This window comes from Trifolium pratense, linkage group LG6 (genome assembly GCF_020283565.1).
Source record: "Trifolium pratense cultivar HEN17-A07 linkage group LG6, ARS_RC_1.1, whole genome shotgun sequence".
Taxonomy (NCBI): domain Eukaryota; kingdom Viridiplantae; phylum Streptophyta; class Magnoliopsida; order Fabales; family Fabaceae; genus Trifolium; species Trifolium pratense.
Window position 1 is genome coordinate 29,002,082 of NC_060064.1, and position 20,319 is coordinate 29,022,400.

Consider the following 20,319-nt stretch of genomic DNA (forward strand, 5'->3'; position numbering starts at 1 on the left):
TTAGTTTGGCAATCTATATGCAATTAAGTTCTTCCTGCATGTGCAATATGAACATGATCAGTTAGACAACTGTGATAGCAAACAGAAATGGAGAACTTATTAATATGAAAGACAGCACAAAAGACAGAGTAATGACATAACCTTACTGAATAACATATATATATATATATATATATATATATATATATATATATATATTTGATTTATATTATAGATAAGATACATTAGTTATTCAATGAATTTGAAAAAGAAATTTTAGTTATATGTGAGATCAAAGAAAGTATATAAAAAGAAAAAGAAAAAGAGAAATGAAAGTTGTTGTACAAATAATTACAAAAGATACATACACATAATACTACGTTTATATGATCATTTTAAATTTAACCCCACATAATCAAGATTCCCATTTAAAACACTTAGAAATTTGTCTAAAAATGACTTATGAAAAGGGACATAAGGAATATTGTTTGTTTATATAACCAATTAATAATTGTACCTTAGCTTTGAATAGTATTGACTATGATGAATAATTTTTCTTTTCGTTAGCTGATGGTTTATGCCTTGGGTAATAAGCAAAAAAAAGGAGAGAAAATTCATAATACAATGGAGTATCGGAAGTACATCCTGTCAAAACCTAATAATCTATAAAACACACACACAATCCTACAAAAAGACACACTAAAAGTTAAACACTTCTATCCTACTACCTCAAGAAGATCCACGGACCCCTCAGAAAGAGAGGCAAGGATCAACCACCAAGAAGAGCAGACACAAGAGGCCTCCAATCAACCAGAGACTCCACGAAGATCCAACTCAATAATACCCCGACAGACTCTACCAGTTTTAACAAAAAATAAGGTGCATACCTCACTCGTAAAAAGAGCATGAGGAGCCATGATTTTTACCTAAGAAGTTTTTTGTGTATAATTGTATCTTCAATATATTAACTTTTATGATATATTAGTAGTATTTTAAGAGTAGTTTTGGAGACAATTTTTTTCTCTCTAAAGGATAGGGTGTGATAGGTAAAAGCAAAAGTTACAAGGTTTATGTTTCTCAAACATATCTTACATAATCCATAATAAGCTCCTATATATATTACAGAACATAACCCATATATAGTACTTTGTCACCAAACATCATCAAACTATTTATATATAAACAAGCCTAATTAATATGTATCAAGGCATAGAAATATACTTCTGCTTCATGGAAATTAAGCACTTAAGTTTATATATATTATATAATAATCCATTTATAAGCTTAATTAATCTCCATTTAGTAATTGCAATGACAAGAGATCTTCCATGCTCCAATAGTTATTGTCATTGGTACAACAGCTTGATTGATCAGAAATTGTAGGAAATTGATTTGGAAATGGTTCCAACATTCCTTGGTAAGAGGGTGGTGAGATAATATTTATGTCCATTGGCTCGGGCATGGCTGAAATTTGACTAGTGCTTCCTATTTGATTATCATTATCATTTATTTGAATATCAGAAGAACTTTGTTGTTGTGAATTCTCAGCTTGCTTGATATGTTTCTGAATCCTAGTCCTCCAATAATTCTTTATCTCATTATCGGTTCGCCCCGGTAGATGTTTCGCGATTTTGGACCACCTGCATTGGTGAGTGATTAATTTGCAAAAGAAAGTCGGAGATATATAATCGAATTATACTATTTTTATATGTCTTGTTTGGACGTAAATATATCTTTTATCTTTTATGGTCTTAATTCTCCGATTCTTAGGGAAGAGATGACAATAGTAATTTAGAGTTATATGAAAAAGTAAGCATATCGGACCACAAATTGTTTTCTCCAAAAAATTGAAGTTTTTAACTTCATCGGGACTTAAACCTGAACCATTAATTCATTAACTTCTATAATCCTTGACTCAAAATAGTTGAGCTACCCACCCCACCCTATTGAATCGATTGTTAATGATAATTAAGCAAACTAATGATGCACATTGTATTATTAAATCAAACAATTTGACTATAATATCCACTAAGACCAAACTAATGAAACGTTTTGGGTAGTGAAATGTCATGTGTGATGAGAATGATTGCACACGTGTGTGCAGTGAGGAGGTAAGGTAAAAGTGAACAATTTTAGGGAAAAGTAAAAAAAAAAAAATACGAATTTTCTATTATTGTTTTTATTTGTACTCATAAATCATGATTTTGCAAACCGTTAATAAAATTTTAAATTCTGGTCCGCAACTATAATTGTAATTAGAATATAATTTTTTAAAATATTTTCATGACAAAGCTTTAACTGCATCTACAACTATATCGATCACAATTGCTTATAAAAAAAAAATATCGGTCACAATTACTTATATTTAACTAAAAAAATATGTCGGTTTAAAAAAAAAGTATATATGTCAAAATTTGCAGCGTAAATGAAATTATGTAGGGTGAAAATTTGTGTAATATTTAAAAATAAAAATAAAAATAAAAATAAAAATATAAAGTATGAAGTTTGAAACTCTAGTATTTAAAGCAGCCAATGGTAATGTATCTGATCGAGAGTTTGAGGTCATGTTTAACGGCTAAGAATAAAAGTGAGGTTATATTATAGACTCACTTATATATATATATAAAAAAAAGATCAACTCACTTATATATATATATATAAAAAAAAGATCACTCACTTATATATAAAACCAACCTCATGTTGAGAAATACATAAGATTCTTATTTTCCTTTGCTATATGGAGATATATAATGACTTTGCTTTGAAGAAGGACCTCTCCAAGATCAAAAAAATTTCAGATTTCTCAATGCATATTCCTCAGGTAGAAAGTATGGTTTAGTTCATACATCTCCTATTCTTTTTCAGATACATATATTCTTTCTTCTTCTTCTTTTTTTTTTTTTTGACAAAAGATACATATATATTTTTAATTTATTGATTGTCTATTGTCTATATAATAAATTTCCTTTTCTTTTTACTAAAATAAAGTTCCGTTTTGTGTTTATCAATTGTGGTTTTTTTTTTTGGACTTATCAATTGTGGTTTTGTAGAATATTTAATAAATTCATTTTTTTTTGACAATAATTAATAACTTCATTTTTGTTTATGCAAAAATAATTTAACTTCATTTTGTTTTTTTGGGTACTCAAACATTATTTTTGGTACACGCGTGACTCTATTTTTGGAAAGATAATATAGGCATGTGCGACAAATACAATACCTTTTGTTGTTTGAATTAAAAAATATAACTTATTTTCCTTGAACTAAATTAATAAATATATAGGCATAAAAGCAGCTAGTTATTTTATAATATGGTAAATATAATATTTGAGAAGCTTCTTTTTGTTGCGAGCGAGTTGGATAACAAGAAAGAAGGCAAAATACTTATATAGTCAGTCTAAATAATTGTGACTAATAGTCACAATTATTTAGACTTATCATTTGGTCGCACTCAGATAAAAATATATATCATTTAATTAATTGAAATACTTTTATTAATTAGGATATTAGATAATATTTTTTAATTTATAATTATAAAATATCCGCTACTTGAGTTAAGATTATCCTCAAGGAAAGACTCTCAAATCTACAAGTATATCCTATAAATATTATAAATCTTAGGGAAGGGATCATTTCTTATGAAATTCCGACAATCCACTTTTTTTCTTCTAAAAATTGGTCAACTAATAAAATATAGTTAAAGGGCAGAGGTTAATACATAAGGAAATCATGTACCAAAAAAAAAAAAAAATACATAAGGAATTCGAGTAAAAATCTCACCGAAGATAGAGACAACCTCTGTTCTAAACCTTATGCTTTGAATCTATTGTACCCCTATTTTTTGTCATTAATCAGAACTAGAACTAAACACTATGTAAAGATAAAAAAATGATAACATGCATCCACAATTTTAGTATAAAATATATTTGTTGAGGTTAATCATCTATACATTCGATGATTTTAATTTTATGCTAAAGATCAGATGGTTAAAATTTTACATAAAATAAATACCAAAGATCATGACTTACAATATATATTCAATTAAAAATAAAGACTTATGAAAAATAAAAATATTTTTATAATTATATATTTTTTTATCAAACTTTTTATAATTATATATGAAGTGAAAGTAAATATTACGAATCATTTTTCTTGATTTTTATTTTTTGTTTATTTAAGTAAGGTAAATTTTGTAATTGTTTCAATTCATTATTTTTTTTTTATTTTAATTTCTTCATTATTTTTTTCTTCAAAATAGTCGTCATACTTTATTTTTGATATTTTTATCTCTTTGTCGAGGAACAAAGCTCTTGCTAGCCCCTTTTTTTTTTTTGGTCAAGTAGTCTAAATTTCACCCATAAGATAGATAAGTGAGGTGTTTAGGGTTCGAATCCCGACCCCTGCATATAGAACTGAGCTAAACTCACGGGGATCGCTAGACCATCTTCTACCCCTTTGATTTTCTCGTACATGATATGTTCGAATTCTATCTATTTGTTGTACTACTTATTCTAGTCTTTTTTTTTGTAGAGCTTTTTTTTTGTTTTTGTTTTGAGAAGTCTAAGGGAACTTGTATGCTTTTCATAAAAAAACTCAATCCCGACACTATCTTCAACCCATTTGTTATCTCCTAAATCATCTATTTTCTCTATGATATGATATATTCGATCGCTATCGATCTTCTATGTACAGTCATTTTATTTGTAGAGACAAGATGCATATAAATTATATGGAAAAATATAACTCTCTGCCCTAATATTTTGATATTATGAAGTTAAAACAAACAATATATTTAAAAAAAAAAAATTATAGGGAAAAATATAACTCTCTGCCCTAATTTTTTTCTTTGTACATTTTTTAGATGTGCCCTTTTTTGTTTTCTATTTTCACCGTTCTAACATTTGTTTATTCTTCCTTTTTATGTTGTAGAGGCATGATGGCAAGAGAGAATCCAAATACGAAAGTAAAGTGACTTGCAACCTCTCAATTAATCTTTCCTTCTATCTATCTTCATATTCTCTATATATCTATCATAATATTAATTTTCTAATCATGTTTATACTCTCCTCCTAGCCCTATTTATTTTTTAACCGTAGAAGTGACATACAAAGAGTAAGCCCATTTTTAAAAAGTGGCTATGTATATATTAACGTGTTGAAATATTCTACAATCAATGCACCGTGTGGTTGTGAATGATTTTTTCTTTTGAGGGTACAAATGGTTGTTGAGAATTTTAATCTCATAATAAAAATTGAAAATATGAACCCCCCAACTGTGATTAAAAGCTAAAACTACTTGATGTCAGAATGACTTCAAATTAGATTAGACGGTCCGATATGCTGGATACTGTTAGTGAAAAAAATTGAAAATATGAAGCACTTTCTTAATTAACGTTTTAACCTTAAATCTCTTTGTTTGTATCCCATCGTGAAATTGTACCACCTACTTCTCTATTTTCTAAAGATTTCTCATCCTTTTGATTGAATCGGATTTTGAATAAAGAATTACATATTAAAATCTAGCACATATCCTTAATAAATGGTATAAAGGTAGACCTTTCTTTTTCTATTAAAATATATTTTTTTATTAAAGTATTATTTATCTTTCCCATTTTTATTATTATACTTTTTTTTAACTAAAAGTGGTAAGGATCTACCTGTAAAACTTTTTGGAATTTTCATATGAAACCTAGGCTTCCTTTCTTTCTTATTTCGTATGGAACTTATGATTTTGGACTTTCTTAGTTTTATTGGCCCAAAAATCTAACCAACATTCATAAACTAGATCTTAGGATATGGTAATTCCAGTTTAAGGGATTATATTCTTGTGTGAAAGTGCAATTTAAACGAGATTAAGAGCAATTAATTATTTCTCCAAAAATTTAGATGATGCACTCAATTAATTTGTCAAAATGAATTTTTTTTTTTTAGTAAACTCAAAATGAAATGTTTGAAAATTACCAAAACAAATCTTATTATATTACTATAATAATTTATAACTAGAAAGTAGAGATTTTTTGTACAAGACATATTTTTTTTTGTCAAGTATGAGATATTTTTTTTATATTAAAGTAAACCTAGATGATGTATGTTTGGGTTTTGTTCTCTGTCAAAAAAAAAAAAAGTAATGAAAAACAAAATTTTATAAAAAGATTTAGTACAAGGAATTAACATTTATAGACACATCAATCAATTCCACAAACCCTTGTCAAAGAAACATAAATTCTCGGATACTTTCTCATAAAAATTACAAATCCCAAAGTCTTCTAAACTTTTCTCATGGATAGAATTCCGCTCACTTTATATATACACACGTTCCAAGAGTATACCACAAGCTCATATATGATATATGTACCAAAAGCTAAAAATAAAGCAAGCATATTTTGGATTATAGAAAAAGATGGAGATTTAAATTTTCTGGTCGAGTAAGAATATGCATCAAAATATTTTTTCTATGTAAATTTTTTATTTTTTTAATGGTATGTAAAATTGATTAGATCTTGATTTTGTAGAGTGCATGCAAAACACACACACCATTTGAATAACTAAATATTTGACTTTGATAAATATTAAAAATATATGTTTTATAGATTGACCTGTTTCCCCACTTTGCATGAAGTTCAATGATTAAGAGTTGTTCCTCGGGTGTAATATTTCCTCGTCTAACATCCGGTCGAAGATAGTTTAGCCAACGGAGTCTACAACTCTTTCCGGTACGTTTAAGACCTGTGATGTACAAAATCATATTATTATTATTTAGAATTATTGCTTATTAATAACAAAGAAATAAATTATGAATCTTTCTCTCTCGATCACTTGTACCCTATTAAACTAGGTATCATATCATATCCATACTAGCACAAATGCACCGGATCTGGTTAGAAGTAGTTAAACATGTTAAGATGAGAGTAGTACAATTATTATTAGTGTTGGTTTATTTAATTAAATAAAGGTAGAAGATTGATATGTGTTTAATTAATTACCAGCAGATTTTGCCAAGGAGTTCCAAACACCTTCACCATGATTTGCAATATAATTGATCAAGATCATGTCTTCTTCCATAGTCCATGGTCCTTTTCGTACATCAGGATCTTGATGAGAAGAATTGCACTCTTTTTTGTCCATTATTATATTTTTGTATGAGAGAGAAAAAGAGAGAGAGTGAGAGAGTTGTACATGAAGGAAGACATATGCTCATGACATATCATAATAATGGGCGTTGGAGAGCATTTAAATAGAGGGAATACTAACATCATTTGTTAATTGTAAATTCTACTTTTTTACGTACCTAACTATGTTTCTAATACTAACATGCATGCATGCATGGATGACTATATATGCATGTGATTTTGTGTAGAGGCTATATATTTTATCTTTACGTTCTCTCAATATATTGTTGTCCATATGCAATATTCTGAATAGTACATGGATCCTTCTGATTAACACATTGAATGTGAAAAAATATATCACTAGTGCATGAAGGTGATTTTTCATTCATTTTTTTTTTTATCTGTTACACTAGTTTTGATCTGGTGTGAATTCAACCGGTAAGATATATAAGGGGAATTTACACCGGTTAAAAAATAGGTTTTTTTCAAGGATCAATTGGTTGATAAGATTAAAGGAGACTCATTGTGGTGGCTTAAAAATAGAAAGAAGGATGTTGGTTTAGATCTAAATCAACGGTGTTTGAACCCTACGTCTTGTTTGAGATATTGAAAGGCTTTTGTTATTTGTAGTGCCTTGGTTGCCCTTTATCTTCTATGTATTTGGTTTCGGTGCGAAGGAACTTTATTGTTCTGTTTCTTCAAAAAATAGGCTCAATAGGGGCATAGTTAAAAATCTCTCAAGGTGTTGCTTTTAACATTGATTCCCGTAATTTTGTTATTCTAATTCAGGTTGTTTTGGTGACACATTTTTTAAAAGCGAAATTATTCATCAAATATAAAAACAATATAGCTCTAATTGTTTGAGTTTTGATGATAACAATATTTATAAGAGTAATTTTATAATCTAATGTGTTTGTTCATTTGTGTAGCCTTTGTTGATCCTCCAGACATGATACCTGTAACGCCCCAATTTTTAGAAAATTAATAGTTTAATTAAAGTTAGTTAGTTATTATTTTCCTAGCATTATTTAATCGATTTGGTGTGCCCGAATAATAACTGTATTTAAAATTAATAGTTTAATAACAGTTAGTTAGTTATATATTGCTAACTGTATTTAATTTTATCGGTATATTAATATTGTTATCAGGTTGCTATTATACTGCTATTTGTGTTATTATGGTTAGATTCAATTCTGATCAAATGCTTATTTGTGTTGTTATCTTTGGAATTTTAGTCGGTGTTGATCTTTTAGTGTATAAGTTACTTATGCTTTTACCACTTGATATACATATAGTATCCTATTTCAATTTGTGCGATGATTAAGTTGGTGAACTTGGTTACTATTTAGTTAGTATAAATAAGGGAATATAATTAAAAGAGTAGGAGGACGAGTTTAGTATAAACTATGAATTTAAATGTTGAGTATTGTTGTGGTTTCGAGGAATTATAATTCTATTCCTTTTATATTTTTTGATGATCCGAATGACGATGTTTATTGATGCTTCATTCTTTGCATTCCGATCCATTTTATTGGTGAATTCATCTCACCCTCGTTCTGGTTCGCCCTATGATGTGTAATCGTAGGTTTTCAGGTAAACAATGATGCTTAGATGAGAGTTCGGAGATGACATTAGGACTTGTTCTCCTTTCTCGTTTTCAATAAATTGAGTCGCTCTGCTAGGAACTCCTACAGGGGAACTCTACTTAAATTCAGTTGTTTATTAAAGATCCTCTTGAATTATATTTTTCTCCTTTTGAGACGTTAACTTCAAACTTTTGGAATTTAATTAAGTTGTTAACTCTGCTGCGTAATTATTAATTATTTAGTGATTGGCTAAGTTTAGCGTGTAAACTCTTTTTGGAATAAATTAATTATTGATTTTAATTATAAAGAAAAATCAAATGGAAAAATTAAGGGTGTTACAATACCTTAAGCCTTTGAACGAATATAGTGCCCAAGTTCATAAAGATCATCAACCCCTGGATATGCTCATTCATCCTCTATACACCATAGAAAAGATCATAAAGTTAAAGTTAACACTTCACTCCATCATCTGAACATATATGTTGAACACACTCTGTCATCCTCCAGTCCTATTCATCTTTATTTTGGCAAACGGACGATCAATGAAATATTCAATTAAGAAGAAAGATTACTACTAACGATCTTATCTCACATAATCCAATGATAATGACATTTATGCCAGCTGCACTACAAGACAAAAAATAGTTCGAGGTATACCACCACTACCTCTACTACTCGTACTATTAGCAAACAAGCTACAACAATACTATTCACAAGAACAATTGTATAAGTGTGTAGTTCTTATTTTAAATCATTATTTCACAGAAAAGTTTAACACTTGTATTTGAGCTTTCGTTGAGTTTAATTTAAATCTCTCCGAATTGTTGTAAATAAAACCATTTTTGTACATTGGAAATTTGCATCAATAGAGATAAAGCTTTTGTCTATAAAAACAAGTGCATAAGTTGTTTCTTTTTGAATATTGCACAATAATAGTATATATATTAATAAATACGAAAATAGTACATGAAAAAAATAGAAAAAAGTGGTACCAGAAGTACACTCCACGTATGTACGGCTATCTAAAAAACAAACATGCAAAACCAAAGGCACACCAACAACAAAACCTAAACAACTCTAACCTCCCAACACGGGAAGATAATTTGAAACCCCTCAGAGGGAGACAAGGATCAACCACGAAGAAGGGCAGACACAAGAGACCATCAACCAACTAGATCTTAAAAGACCTAGCTCCACACCCGACAAACTCTACCGGTTCCAACAAAAAATAGGTTACATACCCCACTAGTAAAAGGAAAAAGAAAAAGAGGTGTCATTTAAGCATTATAAGTTATATAATTATTAAAAGTAATAAATCAATAAGGACCATACTTACAAATAATTTAAATACTAAGTCTAATACTTGGTCTTCATCTTGTTTCCTCATGTTGAGTCTCCATAAACTTTCTTCTTTTGTGATGTGAGTTTGTTATCATCAAAACTCAGCCAAGTTCAAGAAAGAAATATTCTTCAGACTATTAATTTTTAAAATAGTTAAAACTACAACAATATGTATATGGCGTTGCCTATCTATTTTAATATGGCTCATTTTTATCCTATTGTTAAGTGATTGTCCTACTTTTTTTTAAGGTATATATATATATATATATATATATATATATATATATATATATATATATAGCACTATTTCAGCTCATTTAATTAACAAAATTAATTTTTAGCTCAAATTTGGCTCATCTAGTTCATCAACCAAGTTCAACAAATCAATCGCCGAATCGAGTCTCGAACTATTTTCGAGTTGACTCAGTTCATTGTCAGTCCTATTTCTTATTATTAGCACATTTTGTGTCATGATTATTGACATTTATTTTATAGATAATTGACATTGATATATTATGTATAACGATTATGTATAACAAGAAACTTAAAAATCATCTTATTTTTATTTGTTCTTGTTGCACATTTGTAGTATAGTCTCAAAATCTTACAACAAATTTAAAACCTTACATCATATTTTTCATTAAAAATATAAATTTATGACAATTTGAGATTCTAAGCATTAAATTATTGTTTTTAATTTATCTTAAAAAACTTTTCCCCGTTCATGGCACACTAGCATGTATTTTAACTTTTCATTATATATATATATATATATATATATATATATATATATATATATATATATATATATATATATAATTTAAGTTCCAACCATTGACATTGGCAAGGCTGTACATTTGAGATCTCAGCTTTGTTGCGCATATCTTCTTTTAAATGACTGTCAATCATGGTAATTTTCTAAATTGTGTTAATTAGTTTGTCTATTATGATGTTGCAACTTTTAATTGTAACCCACACTTATCCTTTTTATGAAAATTTCCAGGCTTGAATCTTATGAAAATTCCCAAGATACATATGTGAAGCTGCATGGTTCTATTGATGATATTATTTTTTGTTGCATTTCAAGGTTAATTATATAAATACTATTTTTGATGCATTTCAAGGTTAATTGTATAAATACAATTGTATTCATTTTGCCTTATCGTAGCATATCTTATGTTCTTGCCTTTCTTTTATGCCATTGACACTTCACTTTATCTTTAATTTTGATGATTTTAATGAGTATATTGGTAGAGATTTTATGGATCTGAGAAATTAGGGTTGCAACTATGAAAGATAATTTTTTGATGTATTTTTAGTTTTTGATAAAAAAAGAAAAGAAAAAATAAAGCGTCTGCTTTAGCTGACGCTATATAATTCATAAACTAACATAACATCCATCAAGAGCAGACGTTATATTGGTGTTAATTATAAATATATATAACACTAATATATATAGCGTCACCCCCAAGATACTAGCATCTGGTGGACGCAACTACCTAGCTTCGGCCATTTAAGTGTATGCTTTAGCTGACGCTATATAATTCATAAACTTACATAGCATCCATCAAGAGCAGACACTATATATATATATATATATATATATATATATATATATATATATATATATATATATGAGGGTTGCTAATTTACAACCAACTAAAAATATGTTGGTGTAAATTAGCAATGCAGACCTTTTCTAATATGATAAAAAAATCCTTGATATTTATTTATTGAACACTAGGAAATTTGGGGTTATTTAGGTAAAATTTATTAAATGATGTGCACCAATTTGCTAATTTACAATCCAAATTCATCTTTTATTCAAGTTAAAAAAAAACATGAATATTCAAGTTGATCGATTAATTTATTTTTTCATGCTCCAGATTTTTTCACTATATGCTCCAGATTTTTTTTAATTCACGTAAAGTGACTAGATTTTCAATATATATGATCCAGATTTTTACTATAACATGAATTCCATTTTTTCACTATGCATGCTCCAGCTCCGTAAAAAAAATGCTCCATTTTTTTTAATTCACCAAATGCTGCTTCGATGCTTTTTTTATACTATAATTAAACAAGTTTGACTATTATAAAAAAAAGTTTGACTATCGGTAAAAAAACAAAAATATTTTGTTTGTCTTTTTTTATGTCTAAAGGAATTGTATTTAGATTGTTTGATTTCCTAGGTTGTTTACTTTAGGTTGCTTATATTTATAATTGTTTGGGTGTAAATTAGTAAATGGGTGTACAACATTTAATAAAAGTTACCTAACTAACCCTTAATTTTCTAGTGTAAAATAACTAAATGTCAAGGGTTTTTTGTCCAAAGTAAAAAGGTGCGGATTGCTAATTTACACCAACATATTTTTAATAATTAGTTGTAAATTAGCAACCCTATATATATATATATATATATATATATATATAGCATCACCCCCAAGAATAGCGTCTCATGTTGGTCAACGCTCATAGCAGTTTTTTTTTTCCTTTGGTCTTAACACACAGCAGTTTTGTTGTAGTGATATATGAAGAAACAATTGATAATATTTTTCATTATTATTTCATTTCACTCGCATCATCTTAAAGTACAAAACTAACAAGGTACGTAAAATTAGAAAAGCTAAAAGAAAATTTATTTAATTGGTGATCACAATAACCAAATAAAAACTCATGTAGTATTCACGTAGTGCATTGTGTATTCTTTTGAGTTTGACAATCATATAACCTTAGGAGCTTTATAATTATGCTCCTACACAATAACCTTTACGACATCTCATTCTTGTATTACGTGAGTGAACCTGGGAGATAGAAATTGGACAATCACGATCACGAACACATGGAATGGGACCTAAAATGTAAAAAGAGAAAAATCAATGTTACTAAAATGGGTTAAAATATTGTGTAAGAAATAATGATGAAAATTTTAAAAGGAGATACAACTAGTTTACCAGAACGCTGACTTTCTATAGAAACAATAAATAGAGAAAAAATGATTATCATAACATTAACAAACTTAAAAATTTTATCCATATTTTTCACCTTTTGTATGTATTACATAGAATTTTAGTTTACCACCTTTTGATTTATAAAGCCATTACTCTCGTTACATTAATTAAATAGTTTTTAGTACTTACAAAGTTTAAAAAGACTTTCAATTTTTTATTTATTTTTATAATTATTAGATATCTTTTAAGTACAACAATGTGTTAATTTGCCCCTTTAAAATCTTTAGTAAAGAGGTTATGTAAAAATTTACAAATTAAAATAATTCATAATTTTTTAACAAATTTTCATTAGTTTATAACCTTTCATGTACATGATTTTTAACTAAAATTAACATATTAAGATAAACCGAAACTCTTGATTGTCTTGAGGAGTAGGAATGTGGGTTGGTGAAGAGTTAGGAATTATGGTTAATTAGTGGATCCGCAAGCGTCACAAGTTGAATCATTTTTATGGTTTCTAGCAAGAAGTGTAGCTTAAGGTTAAGGCCATCTACCCTATAGAGTTTAAGAGAGAAATATAATTCATTCCAAGGGAGCAGAATTTTCCCCTTGTCAAAATACCTTTCTCCCATGGCAAGAGCAATAAAATGTTAAAAATAAAAGACACAAACAAAAAAGCAGAAAATTTTTCCTAATTTTTTTTTTTACCTTTTTTCTACAATTAGTCCCCAGCAACGGTACTAGAAACTTGAAACGCTCGCATGTAGACGAGTATATCGTCATAATAAAAAGAGTATCATGTTGAGATTTGCCTTGAAATTGAACAGAAAATTGATGCAGGAACAGAGTACCACGCGGGGCGTGGGTTGGATCACGCGGGGCGTAATTGCAGGAATGTGTTGGAGCTGTCTCTGGTGCCGGTCACGCGCGGCGTGGTGTCCTTCACGCGCGGCGTGACCGCAGGTACTTATATACCCTGTTTTCTGCTGCTTCAGCCGCCAGCATGAAAGAGAGTGAAAAAGGTGGTTTTTTCTAGGGTTCCTCAACATCATTAAGGCTAGATAATTAGAGTGTGTTTCTTTTGGGTATTATCTAGGGATTAGAACTCATCTCTTTCATCTCGTAAACATTATCTTTGAAATCTCTTGGTCACAGGAAGAGATTTGGGAAAAGGGTAGATTTAGGGAAACACTAAATCTTGTAACTCTTTGGTTTGTATCTCTTTGTAATCAAGAAGGAAGTTTGATAGTGGAACGGAGAGCTGCTCTCTCCCCCAGACTAGGTCATTATTGGACCGAACTGGGTAAACAATATTCGTGTTATTTATCGCTTTTGATAGTTTAGCTTTTGTTGATTTATTGCTTATTCTCATTCATTGTTGATTTGGTTGCTTCAATCCATTTGTCCCACACACTATAGATAGTTGGTTCTACTATTGGTTATTGGTGTGGTTTTCGGCTAGAATTCACAACAATTGGCGCCCGTCGTGGGGCAAAGGGTTAATTGGATTAAGCACCATGGGTTCAAAATGGGAGATTGAGAAGTTCACCGGGAGTAACGACTTTGGGTTGTGGAAGGTGAAGGTGAGAGCAATTTTGACTCAACAAAAGTGTGTTGAAGCGTTGATGGGAATAGCGAATATGCCGAATACTTACTCAAACGCGGAGAAGACCGAGATGAATGATAATTAAGGCTTTGAGTGCCATTATCTTGTGCCTCGCGGATAATGTGTTGAGGGAAGTAGCTAAGGAAAGGACTGTTGAGGCTATGTGGACCAAGCTTGATGCGTTGTACATGACAAAGTCTTTGGCACATAAGCAGTGTTTGAAAGAAAGATTGTTTTTCTTTCGTATGGTGGAGAACAGGTCTGTGGTGGAGCAACTTGCGGAGTTCAACAAGATCATTGACGACCTAGCGAACATTGATGTGAACTTGGAAGACGAGGACAAGGCTTTTCATTTGTTGTGTGCTTTACCCAAGTCGCTTGAAAATCTCAAGGATGCATTGCTTTATGGCAAAGAAGGCACTATCACCTTGGATGAAGTTCAATCGGCTTTAAGAACCAAGGAGTTGACAAAGTTGAGAGACTTGAGAGTTGATGATGGTGCGGAAGGCTTTAATGTGGCGAGGGGTAGAAGCGAGAACGAAGGCAAAGGGAAAGGAAAGAATCATGGGTCCAAGTCTAGGACAAAGGGTGATAGTGGTGGCAAGTTCAAATGCTTCCATTGTCAAGAACCGGGTCATTTCAAGAAGGATTGTCCTAAGAGGAGAGGCAATGGTAGTTCGTCGGCTCAGGTTGCCATTGATGAGGATGAAAGCTATGAGAGTGCGGGTGCACTTATAGTCTCATGTTGGGAACCATAGATGGTTAGAAAGCCTGGAGAGGCGGTGGGACAATACTCGGCTTCGGCCTGGAGAGGCGGTGAAATAATACTCGGCATCGGCCTGGAGAGGCGGTGGAATAATACTCGGGGTTACGTTTGAAACAACAACTTTATTATTGTGAGAATGCGGAGATGCTAGTGTGGTGAAGTTGGGAATTGGTGGAGCTTAAGTCGTGGACTTTTGGATGCTCCGATCACATGTGTTTTGAAGAAGGAGTACATTGAAACCTCTAGAGCTAGTTGAAGGTGGAGTTTGTTCATCTTGGAGACGGGAAAGCTTGTAAGGTTCAAGGTATGATTGTTTCTTTGTTACATGATGTGAGGTATATTCTTGAACTTTTGATGCAAAGATAGTTGGTTCTACTATTGGTCATGCTTTTGCTACTAGTGGTAATTCTCATGATATGGTTAAGTTGTAGATCTTCGGGTTGGTAGTTGTTAGTGACAATGGATTTAGTAAGTCTAGTAAAATGAAGTTTACTAGGTGGTTGAAACTAAATTGGAAGTGTTGGAGACTAACAATGACTTGAAGTGCGTTTCAGAGTAGTTGAATTTTTTGTACAAGGTGGAAGACATAGTGGATATACCGGTCTAAGGCTTTGGTGAAGGAAACTCGATTTGAGGTGGAGGTACACCAAAGTGGTATGGCTATGGGGACCTTGTGTGGAAGCAATGGTGATCAATCTTGGTAACTTGTAGGACTATTGGAGGTAGTTGGATGCAAGGAGAGGTTGATATTGCGGCTTGTGGAACCACCTAAAATTCCAAGGTTGGTTGGAGGCAAGGAATTCTTCAAGAGTACGAAAAGCTACAATCCGATGTTTGAAGATGGTATGGTTTAGCTTGTGAGTTGTCCTAAAAATCCAAGGGCAATTAGAAGCAAGCATTTTTCGGGGAGAACGGAGAGGTAGACTCCGGGGGCCGAAGAGGAATGGTGTAAACAAAGTGGAGCAGCATGGTGGTTGGTGGGAAGTTGGCACCGCCATCAATTTGAAGGCAAGGTGGAGATTGTTGAGATTTGCCTTGAAATTGAACAGAAAATTGATGCAGGAACAGAGTACCACGCGGGGCGTGGGTTGGATCACGCGGGGCGTAATTACAGGAATGTGTTGGAGCTGTCTCTGGTGCCGGTCACGCGCGGCGTGGTGTCCTTCACGCGCGGCGTGACCGCAGGTACTTATATACCCTGCTTTCTGCTGCTTCAGCCGCCAGCATGAAAGAGAGTGAAAAAGGTGGTTTTTTCTAGGGTTCCTCAACATCATTAAGGCTAGATAATTAGAGTGTGTTTCTCTTGGGTATTATCTAGGGATTAGAACTCATCTCTTTCATCTCGTAAACATTATCTTTGAAATCTCTTGGTCACGGGAAGAGATTTGGGAAAAGGGTAGATTTAGGGAAACACTAAATCTTGTAACTCTTTGGTTTGTATCTCTTTGTAATCAAGAAGGAAGTTTGATAGTGGAACGGAGAGCTGCTCTCTCCCCCAGACTAGGTCATTATTGGACCGAACTGGGTAAACAATATTCGTGTTATTTATCGCTTTTGATAGTTTAGCTTTTGTTGATTTATTGCTTATTCTCATTCATTGTTGATTTGGTTGCTTCAATCCATTTGTCCCACACACTATAGATAGTTAGTTCTACTATTGGTTATTGGTGTGGTTTTCGGCTAGAATTCACAACATATCAAATCCACAAGGACTAATGTGAGACAGGGTAGAATTTTACACAAATAAACTATTATAATTATATAATGAAAGTTTAGAGAAATGATTATGAAGATATTTTTTTTTTTTTGGTTTTATGGTGATCAAACAAGAAAGCAACGAAGAATAATAACATTATAATATAAAACCTCAAAATTAATCTTGAATTGTAAGGGTTGAGTATCCCTTGTACTCCTTATAATTCAAATTTTACTTATAAAAAAAAAATATATAAAATCCCAAGGTTATGAATTTCATCGATAGCACAATTTCCAACCCCTTTTTTTGTTTTTTTTAAGGCAAAAGGTGTGCCAATGGTAAACCACCGCAACACCCTATATAGATTAAAAACAAATAAAAGGAAATACAAAAAACTAGGGATATGAACCAAACCTAGTCAAACCACATAATCAACCCAAACGGGGCATACAAAACGTCCAAAATAACAAAAGTGGTTTAAAAAACTAAGCTAAAAACGTTCAGTACCTAGCGAACCACATAGGGCGCGAAACCAGATAGCAAAAAAGTGTTGTGTTAACCTTTACAACTTAAAGTGGCGAATAAATCGACCGTCAACACGAATCAATTTACGTACCGGCAACCCCCTACGAAAAATCACAGCAGACATCAAAGACTCTATCGAGCTAAACCGATTGAATTCAATCACGACGGATTGAAACAAAATTTTAGAAAAAACTGGAAATCCTCTAGCGCGGCGGAAGCAAACCCGGATACTGAGATCTGTAGATCCCAACAGATCTGAGAAATAACCAAATAACATATCCAAATGAACCAAACCACGAGAACCGCAAAACCGAAATCACCAGCGACGGTGACAAGGAAACCAAAACGATAAGGGTATGAAACTGTACTCCAATACACCAACAAACCACACGAAGAACTCACAGATGAACAACGCCGGAAAGAGAACAACAACCGAGGACGAGCACCGCGACGGTGGAAAAGACCCACACGCCGACGGCCACAAACCCAGCTCCGTACAGTGACTGGTGGTGACAAAGAGATCGAAGCGGAGAAGTGATGATCTGAGCTGAGAGAAACGACCATCGCGACGGAACCGACAGTGGTTTAACGACCCAAAACGGGTTTAGCAAGCACAAACCTAAACAACCTTCATCTTACTGGTGCGGAGAGGAACAACTCGTTGGAATAGAAGGTGGAAAACATGGTGGTTTGGAGTGGAGAACTCCTCACACCACCAGCCATGGCATCTACATCTTGAGAAGGAGGATGGATTTGGATGATAGGGAGGCAAGCGGCTGGTTTAGGGTTTCTTTTTAGAGAGAAGGTAGAGAAAAAATTTAGTGAGAGCAAACACCCACTATTATACAACTTTGTTGAATTTCCAACCCCTTTCAAACATATATTTGTCATGTGAAAACATTATTTTTAAAAGCAAGCTAGCTATAGGTGTGCCAATGTTGCGTTGCAACCACATGTTACCCTTAGACGCACGGTAAGTGAAATACGCTGCTCACAAACTGTAGAGGATCGAGATATTGGTTTCTCCGGTTAGAAGCTCGCCTGTACCTTGGGATAAATATAAAAAAATCTACAATTTGTGATATACTTGCTAGTAATCACAATCAACAATGATACATGGTATGATATTGGTTGGGGACCTAGGAGTGTGCTCCTTTTTAAGGTCTCAGGTTCAATTCTCTCTGGTACCAATTTGGGTGGGCTAATTTAGCTTCTTCAGAAAAACAATGATACTAATGGGCCAGCTGTAACACATATCCGATGAAATCAAAATCATTAAAGGATATGATAATTGTATAGAATTATGTCTTTTATTGTTAGTTACAATTAGCTTAAGTTTAGGCATAACAATAGCCTTTTCAATTACTGTGATGTATATCTCCTGTGATATATATACACCATATACTTGTACATGTTTCAACAATGCAATATAATATATCATTCATTTATATGGTATACAGAGCAAATAGCTTAAAAGCATCGATCCATATTTTTTTCTTTTTCTTTTTCTTCATCATGCCTTCATCCACAACTTCTGAAATTCCCATAACCTCAAACAAAGATTATGTTATTGCACTCAACACACATTCATCACTGAAATTGACTAACAGCAACTTTCCTGCCTGGAGTGTTCAATTCAATGCACTCCTTGTGGGTTATGACCTCATAGGCTATGTTGATGGCACTAATACAAGTCCAGCCACAACTGATGCAACTTATACACGCTGGAAAAGACAGGATCAATTGATCCTTCATGCCATTATTTCTTCTGTTGATGCCAGCATCATTACCATGTTAGGTAATGTGAAAAATTCCAAACAAGCTTGGGATACTCTCACCAAGATGTTTGCGAGCAAAACTCGCTCAAGAATCATGCATCTAAAAGAGAGGCTTTCTAGATCCACAAAAGGATCAAAATCCATTGCTGAATACCTTCATGGTATCAAGGCATTATCTGATGAGCTGGCCATCATAAGTTCTCCGGTAGATGATGTTGATCTAGTCATCCACACTTTGAATGGACTTGGAACTGAGTACCGTGAGGTCACTGCTGCACTCAGAACTAGAGAAAATCCTATTGGATTTGATGTTCTTCATGATCTCCTCTCAGACTTTGAAAACTATTTGAAGAGAGATGAAACTGTGCAAGAAACCCCTCTTCTTGCTACTGCAAATACTGCTTACAAAGGGAAGCAGTCTTACAATAGAACTGGAAATCAGGCCTACAACCAATCAGGAAGCCCATCAAGGCGCATAGTGTGCCAATACTGTGAAAAACCAGGACACTCAGCCAAAGTGTGCTACAAGCTGCGTGGATATCCTCCAAGAAGGAACCAGACTCCCACTGCTCATCACACTAGAGCCATGCCACCAGGTGTCTCAGATTGGATTCTAGACTCAGGAGCAACCCATCACATCACTAATGATCTGGATCAATTGCATCTCGCTCAACCATACACAGGTTCGGATCAACTAGTGGTTGGTGATGGTTCAGGACATACCATCTCTAATATTGGTAAAACTATTCTGCACACTCCCTCTAAATCACTTCATCTATCAAATGTTTTACATGTGCCAAAAATTACACAAAAATTGTTGTCTGTTTCATCTCTATGTCACACTAACTCTATCTCCATTGAATTTTTTTCTGATCATTTCATGATAAAGGATTTGAAGACAAGGCAACCTCTTCTAAGAGGGCAGCATAGCAGCGGACTCTACCACATGCCCAATCCATCATTCCCACCAAAGTCATATGTCA

At 32.4% G+C, this 20,319-nt stretch overlaps 1 protein-coding gene and 2 long non-coding RNA genes across 3 annotated transcripts; all 3 read right to left on the minus strand.

The window, feature by feature from the left end:
- Nucleotides 1-1,085: 1,085 nt before the first annotated feature.
- Nucleotides 1,086-7,813, minus strand: LOC123888860 (MYB-like transcription factor EOBII). The gene is made up of 3 exons (XM_045938042.1): nt 6,962-7,813; nt 6,575-6,704; nt 1,086-1,619 (listed from the first exon to the last, which is right to left on the minus strand). The coding sequence occupies exons 1-3, from the start codon at nt 7,101-7,103 to the stop codon at nt 1,268-1,270; spliced, it is 624 nt and encodes a 207-aa protein (XP_045793998.1). The 5' UTR covers nt 7,104-7,813; the 3' UTR covers nt 1,086-1,267.
- Nucleotides 7,814-9,595: 1,782 nt separating this feature from the next.
- Nucleotides 9,596-10,240, minus strand: LOC123888861. The gene is made up of 2 exons (XR_006802320.1): nt 10,010-10,240; nt 9,596-9,918 (listed from the first exon to the last, which is right to left on the minus strand). It is a non-coding gene; the product is annotated as an uncharacterized LOC123888861 (long non-coding RNA).
- Nucleotides 10,241-12,546: 2,306 nt separating this feature from the next.
- Nucleotides 12,547-13,149, minus strand: LOC123888862. Its single transcript, XR_006802321.1, has 2 exons — nt 12,969-13,149; nt 12,547-12,868 (listed from the first exon to the last, which is right to left on the minus strand). It is a non-coding gene; the product is annotated as an uncharacterized LOC123888862 (long non-coding RNA).
- Between the last annotated feature and the right edge of the window lie 7,170 nt (nt 13,150-20,319).